The sequence below is a fragment of the Pelodiscus sinensis genome, chromosome 19 (genome assembly GCF_052426305.1).
Source record: "Pelodiscus sinensis isolate ZL-2025 chromosome 19, ASM5242630v1, whole genome shotgun sequence".
Classification (NCBI taxonomy): domain Eukaryota; kingdom Metazoa; phylum Chordata; order Testudines; family Trionychidae; genus Pelodiscus; species Pelodiscus sinensis.
In genome coordinates, this window is record NC_143070.1 from 34,119,278 (window position 1) to 34,134,753 (window position 15,476).

At 56.0% G+C, this 15,476-nt stretch overlaps 2 protein-coding genes across 3 annotated transcripts in view; one reads left to right on the forward strand and one right to left on the reverse strand.

Annotated features, from left to right (window-relative positions):
• The window catches only part of LOC102449337 (butyrophilin subfamily 1 member A1-like), a 109,035-nt gene that overhangs the window by 79,288 nt on the left and 14,271 nt on the right, over positions 1–15,476 (reverse strand). The window lies entirely within an intron of this gene.
• Positions 184–14,797, forward strand: LOC102449091 (butyrophilin subfamily 1 member A1-like). Of its 2 annotated transcripts, XM_075913631.2 has the most exons (11): positions 184–324; positions 2,066–2,290; positions 3,715–3,819; positions 5,519–5,866; positions 7,188–7,469; positions 8,688–8,804; positions 9,694–9,714; positions 10,459–10,479; positions 11,645–11,665; positions 11,759–11,785; positions 12,364–14,797. In XM_075913631.2, the coding sequence occupies exons 3-11, from the start codon at positions 3,726–3,728 to the stop codon at positions 13,047–13,049; spliced, it is 1,617 nt and encodes a 538-aa protein (XP_075769746.2). In that variant the 5' UTR covers positions 184–324; positions 2,066–2,290; positions 3,715–3,725; the 3' UTR covers positions 13,050–14,797. The 2 variants fall into 2 exon arrangements, with proteins under 2 accessions (XP_075769746.2, XP_075769744.2); XM_075913629.2 differs by lacking the exon at positions 184–324 and having other exon boundaries at positions 1,997–2,290.

Consider the following 15,476-nt stretch of genomic DNA (forward strand, 5'->3'; position numbering starts at 1 on the left):
CCCAGACACCCCCTGGGCCAGCTCCCTGCTCCCCCCGGACACCTCCTGGGCCGGCTCCCCTGCTCCCCCCAGACACCCCCTGGGCCAGCTCCCTGCTCCCCCCAGACACCCCCTGGGCCGGCTCCCCTGCTCCCCCCAGGCACCGAGCTGAGATCTCCGCCTGCCGAAGAGCACCGCAGACACTGAATCCCTCGACGGCTGCAGTTTGGGACCCGGCTCCCTGGGAAACCCGCTCCCCAAATGGGATCAGAGCCCCCCATGACTCATCCCGACAGGCCCCCGAGGGCAGTGGAAGGAGGACGGGCCGGCCGACGGCTCCCCCAGGTAACGGTTCCTGAGGCTGGGATGGGCGGTCGGTAGGAGACGTGGCACGTTACCGCCCGGCAGTGCTGCGTAGGGACGGCTGGACAGGTCTGCTCCTTCCGATCCAACGGGACGACGGCGCCGGAGTTGATCCCGGGGGGCCGCGCTGGGATGAGGAATCCGTCTGGGATCCCTCCGGCTGTGAGCGCCCGGCCACCGGCCCAAGGGGCCGCGAGGGGGCCGATCCCCTCCGGCGTTCCCCGCCCTGGCGGCTCTACATGGGCCGAGTCACCCCTGGGGCTGTGCGGCCTAGTGGCAGCAGCGCCCAGGCCTGTCTGCTCTGCCCCATGCCAGGGAGGGACAACGTGTGAGGGGAGGGCAGGCGTCTCCCCAACTCTTTGCAGCGGGACACCCCCCCGGGGGAACCAGGGCGTAAAACGGACCCGAACCGTCCCTGGAGCCTGCCCGGATGAAACCCAGGAAGGGTCTTCGGCCAGGGCAGGTCCCCCCCAGGAGGGAGCAGCCGGGCCCCCAGGGGACTCCGGTCCGGCTGGCGCGGTGCCCTGGGGTCTCATCCGGCTGAACTGGGTCCTGTGGGGTTTGCACCCCCCAGCGGCTAAGCTGGGTCTGCAGCCGCTGACTTAGCCCCGAAGGCCCCCAACGGCCCCCGGCTGCCCTGGATTCGGGCTCGTGCTACGGATGGGGCAGGAGATGCCGGGGCAGGCGGGAGCACCGAGCAGGAACCCGGCACTTGGGGGATCGCTGCGGCTAAAACTGCCGAGTGGGGGCGGGAAAGAGCGTTTCCACGGTTAACGTGTGAATTGGCTAAATTGAACCCGGAACCGCCTGGGCCGCTGGGGCGGGGGTGGGGTCCCTGCTGGCCTGCCCCGGGCAAGTTGGACCCCTGGCGCCAGGGTCCCGCTGGCTGCCCCAGGCTCAGCCCTGCCCGACCCGTCTCCCCCCAGCCGGCTGGGCTCAGACACCGGTGAACTGGCCAGCGCCTCGGTCACCCAACGCTCACTGGTCACAGGCTCCCCTGCACGTCCCTGGTGCCCGGCCAGGTTAGGGTGTCGCTACCGGTCGCACGTGCGGATGGGGAGCAGGTCCCGGCCCGCTGGGCAACTTCAGCCACCCGGACCTCAGCCCCCACCCTGCCAGAGACCCCCCCTTTCTCGGGTCAGACCCCTCCAGATCCCCCTCCAGCTGCATGGACAGGGCCCGATCCGGCTCCCCTCCCCGCCAGCCAGCCCGCTGCTCCCAGGGGTGCGTCTGTCTCAGGGCGGCTGGGAAGTTGGGGGGGACATGGCAGGAGGTTGTTTCCTGTGTGGAGGGAGCTGGGGACGAGGGGAGTCGTGCGGCTGACAAGACCCCAGGCTGTGGGGGCCGAGCCGAGGGCTGCTCCGTGCCCCACACGACAGGCTGCTGCAGCCTCCAGTCCCCGGCAGCTGCGTCCCCACCTGCCCAGGGCTCAAACGACTTTCAAACTCGGTGGCTGAATCTCCCTGCGGCTTCTTGAGGGGGCTGGACCCAGCCCTGCCGCCCCCCCCCCCCCCCCCGGGGCTGTAGGAGTGAAGGAAGGGCAGCAAGGCCCGGGGGGACCCGCCTGCTGGGTTTGTTTCTCACTTGGGTCCGGCCCCCCCTGATTTTTCAGTGGGCCTGCGGCCCGTGGCCTGAAAAAGGTTCCCCCCCCCCCGCCGGTGTCGCTTTCCCCCTGGGGTCTGGAACCGTCGTCCGTGGAGGTTTCCTTTTCCTTTCCCACCAGAACACAGGTCAGCGATGTGCCCTAGAGCGGAGACTCTGACCCCAGAGGCGCCATGGGACACCCCTCCCCTCGGCCGCTCAATAAACGGCTGCTCCTAGTGTTACCTTTGTACCCGCGCTCGGCCTGCGCCTTCCTGCTGCTGCTCCCCACCGCCGGTCGCCATCTCAGCCGGGGCAGAATGCCCTGGGACGGGGGGCAGGTCTGGACACTCACGCGGGGACCTTGGTAAGTCTCCCCCGTCGTTCTGAAATGCAATTCCCCCTCTGCCTCCTTCTCGCCAGACTGAGCCTGTTTGGGGGGGGGGGGATCAGGTGGCCCCATAAAAGCAGAGCCGATAAAATTGTTTCTCCCGGCTCCTCGCCCTTCAGTTGTCTGGGTTCTCCACATTCGAACCGAAACCTGCATCCGGAGTCTCATCCGGCCCCCGGGCTGAGCTGTCCCCTGTGTGTTTTCTGTTTGACACATGGAGCCGCAGGGCGGGAAGGGACCTCAGGGGCCTTCCCCCACCCCCTGCCAAGGCGCAGGGTTGCTTGTGTCTAAACCCAGGGAAGGAGCTGCCACAGCCTGCCTTGGCCGCGTGTTCCTCGGCCCTTCTGGTTCCCCGGATCCTGTCTACACGCTGGGCGCCAAATCTGGACACAGCCGGGGTGAAAGTCACTTCGCTTTCTCAGGCTGTGTCTGCACTACAAGGCTTTTGCGCAAAACCCAGCGGGGCGGCCACACCTCAGGCGCGTTTTTGCGCAAGTCAGTCGGCAGGACAGGGCTGTAGCGGGGAGGGTTCGTCCTGTCCCCACGAGGAATAACTCCTTTTGGTGTTACGGCTCTTGCGTGAAAAGGCCACAAGACCCTCCTGCCAGCCCGGGGGGAGTCCCCAGAACTCTGGCTCGCTGCCGCAGAAACCCCCAGGCACCGGTTTCCCAGGGTGAAACTCCGGGGGGACGGGCAGCGACTGCAGGAAGTGAGGGGGATTTCACACCTGGCAGCCGAGAAGCAGAAAAAACTCAGTGGCCGGCCAGTACGTGTCTGCGGGTTGGTTTCATGGAATTTCATTCCGGCGCAGGAGGGTGCCGTTAAAACAAAGAACGATCAGAAGGAGGGAGGGGAAGGGAACGGTTCAATCCGCAGATTTGTAAGGCTCAGATTTCTCCGAATTCAAAATGCAAAGGAGGCCCCGACAAACGCACCTGCTCTGGATCCACATCGCTACCGGAGCAAGCCCAGCAGTTCTAGCCACACCTAGATCAGGGGTGGCCGACCGGCGGCTGGTGAGCTGCATGCGGCAAGTCAAAGGAAAAATTGCACCTGCGTCTCTTCTGCTCTGACCTCGAGGTCCCTTCCCGTCTAGTGCTCAGTGACTCTGCGGTTCTGGTGCGGCGCACGGGGCTGCCGACACGGCCGGCCTGCAGGAGCCTTGGGAGCTGCCGGAAGCCCATCTGGGAGTGTCCCACCTGCACCCCTGCTGCGCCGGCCGTCTCTTTGCCAGAGCGGGGAACCGGGGCCCCTCTGCTCTGGGTCTGTGGGTACCGGGCAGTGCGCTAGTGGTCGCATCTCTGAGCCATGGGCCGGGCCGGGAGATTCAAGCGGCCGAGGGGCTGTCGCTGCCTCCCCCTCACTCGCCCGCTGGTTTGTTGTTGCTCCTGTTCCCCCAGACCCAGCGACGATGACGGGGAAGGATCCGGCGTCCCCCCCTGGCTCTGCGCTGCCCGGCTTCCTCACGCTCTGCCTCGTGCTGTGGGCTCCCAGACTGGCCCCAGGTAGGTGCTCCGGCCTCCTCTTTTCTAAGCTGAAAAGTCCCCGTCTTTTTAATCCCTCTTCCTATGGGACCCGTTCCAAACCCCTCCGCATTTTCGTTGCCCGTTTAAGAACTTTTTTGGGACGAGGCGACCAGTGTGTCTGCAGGATTCAAGCTGTGGGCGTCCCAGGGTTTTATTTAAGGGCAATACGATCTTCTCCGTCTTATTCTCGATCCCTTGTTAAATGATTCCTAACATCCTGTTTGCTTTTGTAACTGCCGCTGCGCACCGAGGCTATGTCGACCCTGCCTCCATTTTGCACAGAAAATATGCAAATGAGGCAAACCGTGGAATATCGTTGGGTCTCATTTGCATAATTAATGAAACTCCTTTCGGCGCAAAAACTCCTTCTTCTGCAAGAGCCGTTCTTCCTGAAGCAAATGCGCAAAAGCCTCTTCCACAGAAACAGAGCCTCGTTAATTATGCAACTAACATTTCTCCCCCTAAATACTGTTCCAGACGGAGTCTTTCCTAGGCTGTCCCCCTCCATCAGTGGTCCCTATGCATGTTTATAGGCACCTTTTTGGGGTTCAGATAGCAACCTGTGTCATTGGGGAGGGCTCCCCCATCCTCTTCAGAATTTACGAACATCAGAGCAGCCCAGCAGGGTCCTGTCTGCCAAGAGTGGCCCACACCAGGTGCCCCAGAGGGAGGGAACAGAACAGGGAATCCTCACGTAATTCCTACCCCCGTCCCCCATTCCCAGCCTCTGACAAACAGGCTAGGGCCACTATCCCTACCCATCCTGACTCAGCCATTGATGGGCCAAACCTCCATGAATGTATCTAGTTCATTTTTGAACCCTAAAGTCCTGGTCGTCACGTCCTCCGGCGAGGAGTTCCACCGGTTGTCAGTGCGCTGCGTGAAGAAAAACTTCCTTTGGTTTGTTTTAAACCTGCTGCCTATTCCTTTCCTTGGGTGACCTCTAGTTCTAATATTACGAGCACAAATCAATAACTTTTCCTTATTCACTTTTTTCATAATTGTATAGCCCTCTCTCCTACCCCCCCTTTGTCTCCTCTTTTCTAAGCTGAAAAGGCTCAGACTTTTTAATCTCCCTTCCTCTGGAGCCTGTTCCAAACCCCTCTGTGAGCTTGTAGCCCTTTTCTGGACCTTTTCCAGCGCCAAAAGATATTTTTGGAGATGAGGCAACCACATCTGTATGTAGTATCGAAGATGTGGGCATCCCGTGTAGGTTCCCGTACAGAGGCAATAAGAGATTCTCCGTCTTATTCTCCATCCCATTTTTAATGATTCCTAACGTTGTCTGCTTTTTTGATGGCTGCTGCACATGGAGTGGGTGTTTGCACAGATCTATCCACAGTGACTCCAAGATCTCTCTTCAGTAGCCAAATTACTCTCCATCCTATCGCATGTCGAGTTGGGATTCTTTTTCCCAATCTGCCATATTTTATTTTTTCCAATGTGCCATTTACAATCCCTGAGGGGTGGGGCAGGTCACAGCTCCAGGGAGGTACCACTCCAGGGAGAATTGCATGAACTGCATTAGACCAGAGCCCAGAAGCCCAAGAAAACAAAAGCGTTTGGGTATAAAAGCTGGATGTGAACTGCTCAGGGGCTTCAAGGTGCCGCAGGACTCCCCGCTGTTTGTGCCGACACAGACTAGCCTCTGAAAGTTTTCTCCTTGTCCGTTTCCCAGCACAGTTCACAGTGACGGGACCTGAGCGTCCCATCGCCGCCTCCCTGGGGGGGGAGGCCGTCCTGTCCTGCCACCTCTCCCCCCGGATGAGCGCCGAGAGCATGGAGGTGAGGTGGTCCCGATCCCAGTTCTCTGCAGCTGTGCATGTGTACCGCGACGGGCAGGACCAGTTCGGAGAGCAGATGCCGGAGTACCGAGGGAGAACGGAGCTCTTGAAAGACAGCATCACCGACGGGAAAGTTTCCCTGAGAATACGCGATGTCCGGCCCTCCGACGAGGGGCAGTACAAGTGTTTGTTCCAGTCTGGTGTCTTTTATGAGGAAGCTTCATTGGAACTGCAGGTGGCAGGTTATTAACGCTGTTTCCTAAACTCTCAAAAACCCCGACTCATGCTTGGATTGTCTTGAAAACTGCTGTGAGTCGCCTGAGTCTGGGGTGGGGTTAGTGGCCCAAATTTGAGGACATTTGAGCCGGGGGTGAGTGCGACACACACACAGCCCCTAACCGGTCAGGTGACATTTACACGTTGTGGTTGTTACCGTGACTTTGTGCATGCCTGGGGTTGAACTTACCCCTCTCCCAGCCTTGGAGATCACTGTCATGTCCAACCCCAGGCTGCTGACAGTCCCCGTGGGAAGGAACAGAACCTGCACTGCTTAGAGCTGAAATGAGGCATGATTGATCCGTCAGGGTACCCCTGCCTCTCCCACAAAGCACAGCAACAGCTCGGCCAATAGGCTCTGATATTCCCTGCATTAGTCATTACAGCTACGCCGAGCCCAGTGAATGCAGCGGCAGCACATGCTGCCAATTCCCAGGGGGTGCTGCCAGATTCCAAGGGGCAGAGTTAAGGTTATTTGGTGTTAACCTTCACTATGAATTTTCTTGTTTTCAGAGGTGTCTGAGTTTTGCTGAACTCAGCCGTGTGGCAGGGCAGGAGATAACTCAGGGTTAAGGTGGTCAGGCAGTTTCTACAGTTTTGTCGGTGAATGGACATGAGATCACATGATTACAGGAAGGTGTTGTTGTTTGTACAATGTCCCGCAGCGTGTGTCCGCCTGCCCTGCTGCTGCAGTCCCTGTGTGGAGCAAGAACTTTACCTCACTCTCCCCATTTTACAGATGGGAAACTGAGGCACACAGCAGAGCTGTGCACTGGAGTCGGCACAGAAACTTCTGCATATTCATGATGGCAGTGAATTCTAAGTTGTCACATGTTGTTTGTTTTGCATTTCAGCTGAACACACATAACAAACCCAGGTTTTCCCCCCTCCATCTGTGTTTCATCTGCCTGTCACAATCCCTTCCCCACCACACTCGGACAACCCCTCCCAGCCCTGCTGTGCACGAACTATTCCTTCCCTGCACTTCTGCGCTCTGGGATTTTGCCGGAGCTGGGTCCTTCTTGATTCGAGAGCGGTTTGGGCCGGGTGATCCGAGCCACTTGAACCAAACGGGAACACGTGTGTGCAGAGAACAGCCCTGGCGTTAAGAAGAACTGTATGGCACTGGACCCTGCCCAGGTTAACTTGATGAGCCCCACTCGCGGACCCACAGTCAGTCCTTAGCTGAACAGGAAATGGCTTTTGCTCACACAGGAAGGATGATGAAGCTGTGGGTGAGCACTGGGCACTGTGGGATTATCACAAGTTCTTTTATTTCATCTGTAGGGCTGGGCTCTGTTCCTGACATCGCGGTGGAGGGACATCAGGACAGAAGGATCCGGCTGGTGTGTCGATCCTCCGGATGGTTCCCCAAGCCCCAGGTTGAGTGGAGAGATCAACAGGGGCAGCGCCTGCCATCAGCCTCGGAAAGCAGCTCCCAGGAGGCCGGGGGCCTGTTTGGGACAGAGATTGCCATCGTTCTAACGGAACGGTCCAGCCGGAAAGTGTCCTGCCGGGTCTGGAACCCCCGTCTCAACCAGGAGAGAGAGTCGGCGGTTTCCATAGCAGGTCAGAGCCCGGAGATGCCGGAGACGCTGGCTGAGTATTGACCGTTGTGTGTCCAGTTTCTGGGTGTGAGCCTTCAAGGTGCAGAGAACTTCTTGAGAACTTGCTACTTAGATGACATCTGAAAATACCAGCAGGGAAAGCTCAGGCTCATAGTAAGCAGAAACAAAAAATGTACCTAGGAATGTTTCAATTTTTAGGAAAAAAACGGTCCTGGTTTTATGTATTGTTATCTGACAACTAACTTGGTGAACACTGAGGCTATGTCTAGATTGCAGGCTTCTTTTGGAAGAAGCTTTTCTGAAAGAGATCTGAAAAAACTTCTTCGGAAGAGAGCGTCCACACTGCCAAAGCGTAATCTGCTTTTTCGACAGAGAGCGTCCACACTGAGGGTGTGTCTAGACTACAGGGTTTTGTCGACAAAAGTGGACTTTTGTCGACAAAACTATACCTGCGTCTACACTGCCTTTGAGTTATGTCAACAGTTAACTCAGTAGTTTTGTTGACGTATGTAAACGTCATTCTACAAGGAATAACGCCTTTTATCGACAGAGTTCTATCGATAGAAGGCGTTATTGCATCTACACTGTCCTTTGCGTCCACATTGCTATGTCGACAAAGCGGCTTGCTTTGTCGACAGAACTGGATGTCGTCTAGACGCTCTTTGTCGACAGTAGGGGTATGTCTAGACTACATGCTTACGTTGACATAAGTTTTGTCGACAGAATCTGTCGACAAAACTTATGTCGACATAGAGCATCTAGACGACATCCAGTTCTGTCGACAAAGCAAGCCGCTTTGTCGATATAACAGTGTGGACGCAAAGGACAGTATAGCTGCAATAATGCCTTCTATCGACAGAACTCTGTCGATAAAAGGCGTTATTCCTCGTCGAATGAGGTTTACATACGTCGACAAAACGGCTGAGTTTTGTCAACGTTCTGTCGACATAACTCAAAGGCAGTGTGGACGCAGGTCTAGTTTTGTCGACAAAAGTCCACTTTTGTCGACAAAACCCTGTAGTCTAGACACACCCAAAGAGTGCTGTCGTAAAAAGGCTTCTTCCTCGTAGAAAGAAGTTTACCAACGTTGGAAAAACCCTTCAGGACTTTTGTTTTTTTCCGAAAAGAATGCAATTGCAGTGTGGACTAAGTGAAGTTTTTCTGCAAAACCTGCAGTGTAGGCAAACGCTTAGTCACAGCATGACACTTTCTCTTGCAGAACAGTTTTTCTCGAGGGACAAGCCGTGGATAGTGGCCATGGGCGTGACCCTGACTCTCCTGGCTGGTCTCATCCCTCTGGGCAGTTACTGCTTCGCTAGGCACTACGAAGCAAAAGGTGACGTAGAGAGAGGAATGGCGGGGAGCGGGGGGATGGTGGCGGGGGGGCTGGTGAAAGCGATTTAAAAACAAATCCCAAAGTTGAGCTATCGGGATGAGTGTCCGGAGGAGCTGCAGGCAGCGGGAGCCGGGCTGAGGGGGAAGAGGGAGCTGAAAATGTTAAGTCTGAACTGAGTCATGCCAAGTGGTTTCACCCTTCAGTTTTAACGATTCGTCGATACGGGAAGGTTTGCTCAGTCCTGGCTCATGCTGGGGCCAGGCGCTACCCCCTCTGCTGCTCTGCAGTTTAAATTAGGAGCCAGGGGTGCAGACAGCTTTGAAACCAGCCCCCTCCCAGCGCTGGCTCCTCCTCTCCCCCCCTTGCTGCCTCTGACACAGCGGCAGCGAGGTGGGGGAGTGAGTCGTCCAGTACTCGCTGACATCCCCATTTCAAAACTGCCCCAGGGGTCTGAATTCACAAATTACCGGGCACTGAATATGCAAACTCCAAGGCAGCTGTGAAAATCGCCCCCCGAGGGTTTTCTCAGCTGAATCTCCTGGTTTCCATGCCCTGGGGTTGATTTTTAACCCTGGTGATTCCCCCTTCAGCTTCCATATTCGCCTGCAAATTCCCATCCTGCACCTCACCCCATAGCCTTATTCCTGGCTTCACGGGGTTAACACTGTCCAGTTGTGTAGAGATCCCCTTAGCCCTGGCCCGGTGGCTGGACGGGTCCTGATTTTCATCCCGTGCCGAGTCCTGCGCTGCCTGGGAGGTGCTGGGTCTGGCTGATCACGCAGCCCCATCCAGGCTCAATCTCAGGACTGGGACGTCCCTGCGGGAGGGTCTTCGGGACTCGCTTCCTTCCTGCAGGATAACCGGACTCCTTTCTCTGTTTGGTTTGCAGACGAAGTGGAGGCGGAGCTCGGTAAGTTCCCTCCCTTCTCCCCCCTGTCCCGCACAGCCCCTGTGTGACTCTGTCTCCCACTCCGGGCGACCCACCCCTCTCTCTGCGTTTGGTTGCAGGGTGGAAAAGAATCACCACGCTCCTCATGGATTGTAAATGGCACATAGGAAAAAATATCCCCAAATGTATTTTGGCATGAGAAAAGGTTCAGAGACGCACCACAAACATGCTGAGGAATTTGGAACGGGTGAAGAGAGATTAAAGAGATGGGACTTTTCAGCTTGGAAAAGAGGAGGCTGAGGGGGGATAGGACAGAGGTTTATAAAATCATGAGTGGTGCGGAGAAAGTGAATAAGGAAAAGTTCTTGACTTGTTCTCATAATATAAGAACTAGGGGTAAGCCAATGAAATAAACGGGCAGCAAGTTTAAAACAAAGAAAAGGAAATTCTTCTTCACACAGCTCACCGTCAACCTGTGGAACTCCTCGCCGGAGGAGGTTGGGAAGGCTAGGACTGTAACAGGGTTTAAAAGAGAACTAAATACATTCACAGAGGTTAGGTCCATCAATAGCTATTGGCCAGGATGGGTAAGGAATAGTGTCGCCAGCTTTGGTTAGAGGGAGGAGATGGATGGCAGGAGAGAGGTCGCTTGATCATTACCCGTCCAGACTCAATCTCAGGACTGGGACTTCCCTGCGGGAGGGTCTTCGGGACTCACTTCCTTTCTGCCGGATAACGGGACTCCTTTCTCTGTTTGGTTTCCAGACGAACTCCAAGAGGAGCATGGTAAGTTCCCTCTCTCCTTCTCCCTGCCCCGTACAGCCCCTGTGTGACTGTAAATGGCAAAGAGGAAAAATTATCCCCAACTAGACATACAATACGATAGGGGCTAATTTAGCTATAACTAATCAGGAAAGAGATCTTGGAGTCATGGTGGCTAGTTCTCTGAAGATGTCCAGGCAGTGCGCAGCGGCAGGCAAAAAATCAGACAGGATGTTGGGAATCATTAAAAAAAGGGAGCGAGAATAAGACGGAGAATATCTTATTACCCTTAGCTGAATCCATGGGTCGCACACATCTGGAGTACTGCATACAGATGTGGCCTCCTCCTCTCCAAAAAGATATTTTGGGATTAGAAAAGGTTCAGAGAAGGGCAACTAAAATGCGGAGGGGTTTAGAACGGGTCCCATATGAGGAGAGATTAAAGGGACGGGGACTTTTCAGCTTGGAAAAGAGGAAACTAAGGGGGATAGGACAGAGGTCTATAAATCATGAGCGGTGTGGGGAAAGTGAATAAGGAAAAGTGATTGACTTGTTCCCACAATATAAGAATTCAGGGCCACTCATTGAAATGAATGGGCAGCAGGTTTTAAATAAATAAAAGTTTTTCTTCACACAGTGCAGTCAATCTGTGGAACTCCTCGCCGGAGGAGGTAGCGAAGGCTAGGATTGTAACAGGGTTTAAAAGAGAACTAGATACATTCACGGAGGTTAGGTTCATTAATGGCTATTAGCCAGGCTGGGTAAGGAATGGTGTCCCCAGCGTCGGGCAGAGGGTGGAGATGGACGGCAGGAGAGAGGTCACTTGATCATTCCCTGTTCTGTTCTCTCTCTCTGGGGCACCTGGCCCTGGCTACTGTGGGCAGCGAGGACACTTGGGTCTGACCCCGTCTGGATGTTCTTCTGTTACTTTGTGCTCCTTTCTCCTGGCTTCACGGGGTTAACACTGTCCAGTTGCAGAGGGACACCCTTAGCCCTGGCCCGGTGGCTGGATGGGTCCTGATTTTCATCCCGCACCCAGTCCTGCGCTGCCCGGGACGTACTGGGTCTGGCTGATCACGCAGCCCCGTCCAGGCTCAATCTCAGGACTGGGACGTCCCTGCGGGAGGGTCTTTGGGACTCGCTTCCTTCCTCCAGGATAACGGGACTCATTTCTCTGTTTGGTTTCCAGGAAGACTCCAGGTGGAGCTCGGTAAGTTCCCTCCCTCTGCCCCCCGCCCCGCACAGCCCCTGAGTGACTCTGTCTCCCACTGGGCGACTCACCCCTCTCTCTGTTCGGTTGCAGGGTGGAGATGCGCCCAGCTCTGCGCAGGTACTGTCCAGCCCCTGGGATTGTAGCCACCCTGGGCAGTTACACAAACGCCAGTGGGGGGTGGGAGACCCCGGACAGGGAAGGGGAAGGGGAGTCAGTTCTCCAGGCCTAGCGGAGGGCTGGCTGGCTTGCAGATCGTGGTGTGGAGGCTCCTGCACTAAGCTCCCGAGGGTCCCAGGTTTGATTCCTCCCACTGCCCAGTAACGCCCAGCAGAGCCTGGTATTAGCAGCCCCGACCCCCGGCAGGGCCACGGAGGTGCCAGCTGTCAGGGTCTCTGTTCGCTCCCCGTGTGCCACCAGCAACACAGAGGTCTCAGAACAGCTCTGAGCCAGGCCGGAGGGGCCCGGGAGAGCTCCCCTAATGCGGCTCCTTGTGTGACCCCCACACGGGCAGCCGGGTCTGTGGGCCGAGATCCAGGCCCAGAGAGTCGCGGTGACTGGCCGCATCCCCGTCCTCGCTGCGCCCGCCTCACTGACACTCACATACAGTGATTAATGGAGGGGGGGCAGGTTAATTTCCCGCTGACCCCAGGGACCCACCCCTGCCCCCGGCCCTGACTCTGTGACTCTCTCCCCAGTGGACGTGACGCTGGATCCAGACACGGCTCATCCCAAACTCGTCCTGTCTGAGGATGGGAAAAGCGTGAGACACGGAGACACGCGCCAGGATCTGCCCGACACCCCCGAGAGATTTGACCCTTGTGTCTGTGTGCTGGGCGCCGAGGGGTTCGCGGGCGGGAGGCGTTACTGGGAGGTGGAGGTGGGGGACAAGCCTGCCTGGGACCTGGGGGTTTGCCGGGAATCTGCAAGCAGGAAGGAGGAGATCGCATACTCACCTGAGAACGGATACTGGGTCGTGTGGCTGAGGGATGAGGAATACAAGGCCCGCACCTCTCCCCCGACCCTCCTCTCTGTGAGCGCCAGGCCCAGCCGGGTGGGGGTTTTCCTGGACTACGAGGCGGGCGAGGTCTCGTTTTACAATGTGACAGACAGGTCCCGACTCTTCACCTTCACCGACACCTTCTCCGGGACGCTGCGCCCTTTCTTCTGTCCCGGTCTCAACGCCGGGGGCACCAACGCGGCTCCCCTGACCATCTGCCTGGCGCCAGCCCAGGCCGGAGAGGATCCCAGCCCAGCCAGCGAGGAGAGAGGATCTCAGCAGGGAGAGCCGAGCGATTCCCCCAGCCAGGCTGAGGCAGAGGGTAGGGAGGAGGAGACACCTCTCTGCTCCAGCGAGGCTGGGTACACGCCAAATGGTTCCTAGTAGTGCTGGCCCGGCCCTGCCCAAACTGGATGGAAGGGTTTCTGGGGGTCAGGAAATGCCATCAAAGCATCTGTAAGCGCTACCACTGCATCCCTCTGCGCTGGTTCCCACGTCCGTTTCTGATCTTTTTGAGAAGTTGGCAGAGCGATTTTGCTTTTTCACTCTAATTCTCCGTAAAATCCCAAGAAAAGCCGGCCGCACCCAGAAAGGATCTTGATGTCCCCACCTCTGTCGGGGCCGGTCATTTGGATATTCACTCTGTGTTGTGCCAGGATCACAGGATGTGCCCGGAATGGGACTGGTTCCTTGACGGCCACCGGGAAAGGAAATTCACCAACTCACGCCTGGTCCTCAAAGCCGACCACACCCTCTGTCCCAACCCTGCCTTTCCGGGAAAAGACAGGAATGGCAGTAAAAAAAATGTTTCCTCTCAAGGACTTGCATGTCCCTGAGCTGCTAAATGCACCACAATTCGCCGCCCCGCCTCACCACTGACTCTGGAGTCGGATGGCTCGTCTCTCCACGGTCAGAGAAATGGACACAGAGAGAGGGGAGGGAAAGCATCTGGCACTTGTTCACAGCCATGAGTCCTGACTCCTGTTTCCCCACCCCTCAGCGCTAACCACTAGGCCACACTCCCAATTTGGCACACACACCCCTCCCAGCATTCCCACTTCTCTGGAGAAACTCCCACCATGCATCCCTCAATCTCCAGCCTTCCCCACCAGCTGTAAGGGTAGTTCAATGTTTGGCGTGTAATGTATGTTTGGTTTGACATGTTGTATATGACAGGGTATCCCTGTTCCAATCAAAATGGAGGAACTGGCATCGATTTTGTAAAACAAAATGGAAGACGAGCCACGTGCCCTGGGTCTGGCAGATCCTGATTTTCCCGCCTTTGGCAAAAAACAAGTAAACAAGTTCCAGTTTAAACCGGATTTACCTCAGAAGTACATCGCACGGGGTCTCCTAGCAGGGGCGGACGCTGCGGGGTCTCCTAGCAGGGGCGGACGCTGTGGGGTCTCCTAGCAGGGGCGGACGCTGCGGGGTCTCCCTAGCAGGGGTCTCCCACCTGAGAGGACATAAAAGGCCGACAGCCGGACAGTTCGGGGCTGCCCATCCTAGAGGCAGGGTGCGCGGGGTTTTCCTCACAGGTCGCTGGGCGGGTGATGACATTTTTGAGTGTAAAAAGTACAAAAATAGTAAAGCGCAGTAGAAGTTAAAACAAAAATTCAGTTTTTCCAAATTTCAGTGCCCCCAGGCTTCTCTCGACCTAAGGGTCCTCGTACTGCCGGTTGAGAAACACTGTCTTATGTGATATGCCATTGATTGGTCGCTATGGCTAGACCGACTAAGTTGAGTACAGAGGGGTAGAAACGACAATCAGTGGGAGGGAGGGAGCAGAATGGACCCACACGTCCTGGTTTTGCTATAACGAGACGGTACGGACCCATCACACCGGCAACTCAGTCCCTGGTGTCCTGACGGGTGGGAACCAAAGAGACCGTGGCCTCCTGCCTGGTACTAAGGCGGCATACGGGTGACGTGTAAGTGAACGAGGCTTCATTATTGTACTATAAGCTCTTCTCTTCATTGCTCTTGCAAGGCTGGGCGTTGTATGAATTGCTTTGCATTTTAACCCTCCAATACTTTCCATTGTCTAGTTGTGGTTTGTAAGGCTGGTCAGACGTAAACCACTGTGTGAACGGCTTAACGCGTGCAATACAAAAGGACGTGGCTAAATCTTGCTGGAATGTCCTGGTTTCCTTTGGGTCTAAAAGTTGAACCACACGACAACTTCATGGACAGGGTGGTGTGCGATCTCCTAGAACGCGATTGCAGCTGATAGTTTAGGGGAGATTTTCTGGCACCGGTGCATGTGGCATGGACATGAGCAACACCTCTGGAGAACACTCGTTAGGGAACGGTGTGTCTAGACTACAGGAGGGGTGGTCTTTTTTCGAAAAAACTTCCCCTGCGTCTAGACTGCTGCCGCATTCTTTCGAAAGAATGCAGCCATGTTTTCAACTGCGGAACACCTCGTTTTACGAGGAAGAACGCCTTGTTTCGAAAGTGCTCTTTCAAAAAAAAGGCGCTATGCAACGTAAACTGTGCTTTTTTGAAAGAGAGCATTGGGTGCTCTCTTTCGAAAAAGCGGCTTGCTGTTCGAAAACACTGCTTGTAGTCTAGATGCTATTTTTCAAAAGAGGCTTTTTCGAAAATATCTTTCAAAAAACGTGTGTAGTTTAGACGAAGCCTTTCACGGGACGCACCAACCTGTTCAATGAGCAGATTTTTCTGGCTCGGATGGATCCCCCCTGTTCTGAACCCCATATTGCAACTGGAGCAAGCCCAACCGTTCTAGCGACACCTAGATCGGGGTGACCAACCCGCGGCTCGCGAACCGCATGCGGCTCTTCAAAGGAA

What these genes read in the sequence shown, in the direction of transcription:
- LOC102449091 (XM_075913631.2), top strand. Translation starts at nt 3,726, where the DNA reads ATGACGGGGAAGGATCCGGCGTCCCCCCCTGGCTCTGCGCTGCCCGGC. An exon ending in ATTGGAACTGCAGGTGGCAG is followed by an intron (nt 5,867 to 7,187) that starts GTTATTAACGCT and finishes TTTCATCTGTAG; the next exon opens with GGCTGGGCTCTGTTCCTGAC. An exon ending in ATGCGCCCAGCTCTGCGCAG is followed by an intron (nt 11,786 to 12,363) that starts GTACTGTCCAGC and finishes CTCTCTCCCCAG; the next exon opens with TGGACGTGACGCTGGATCCA.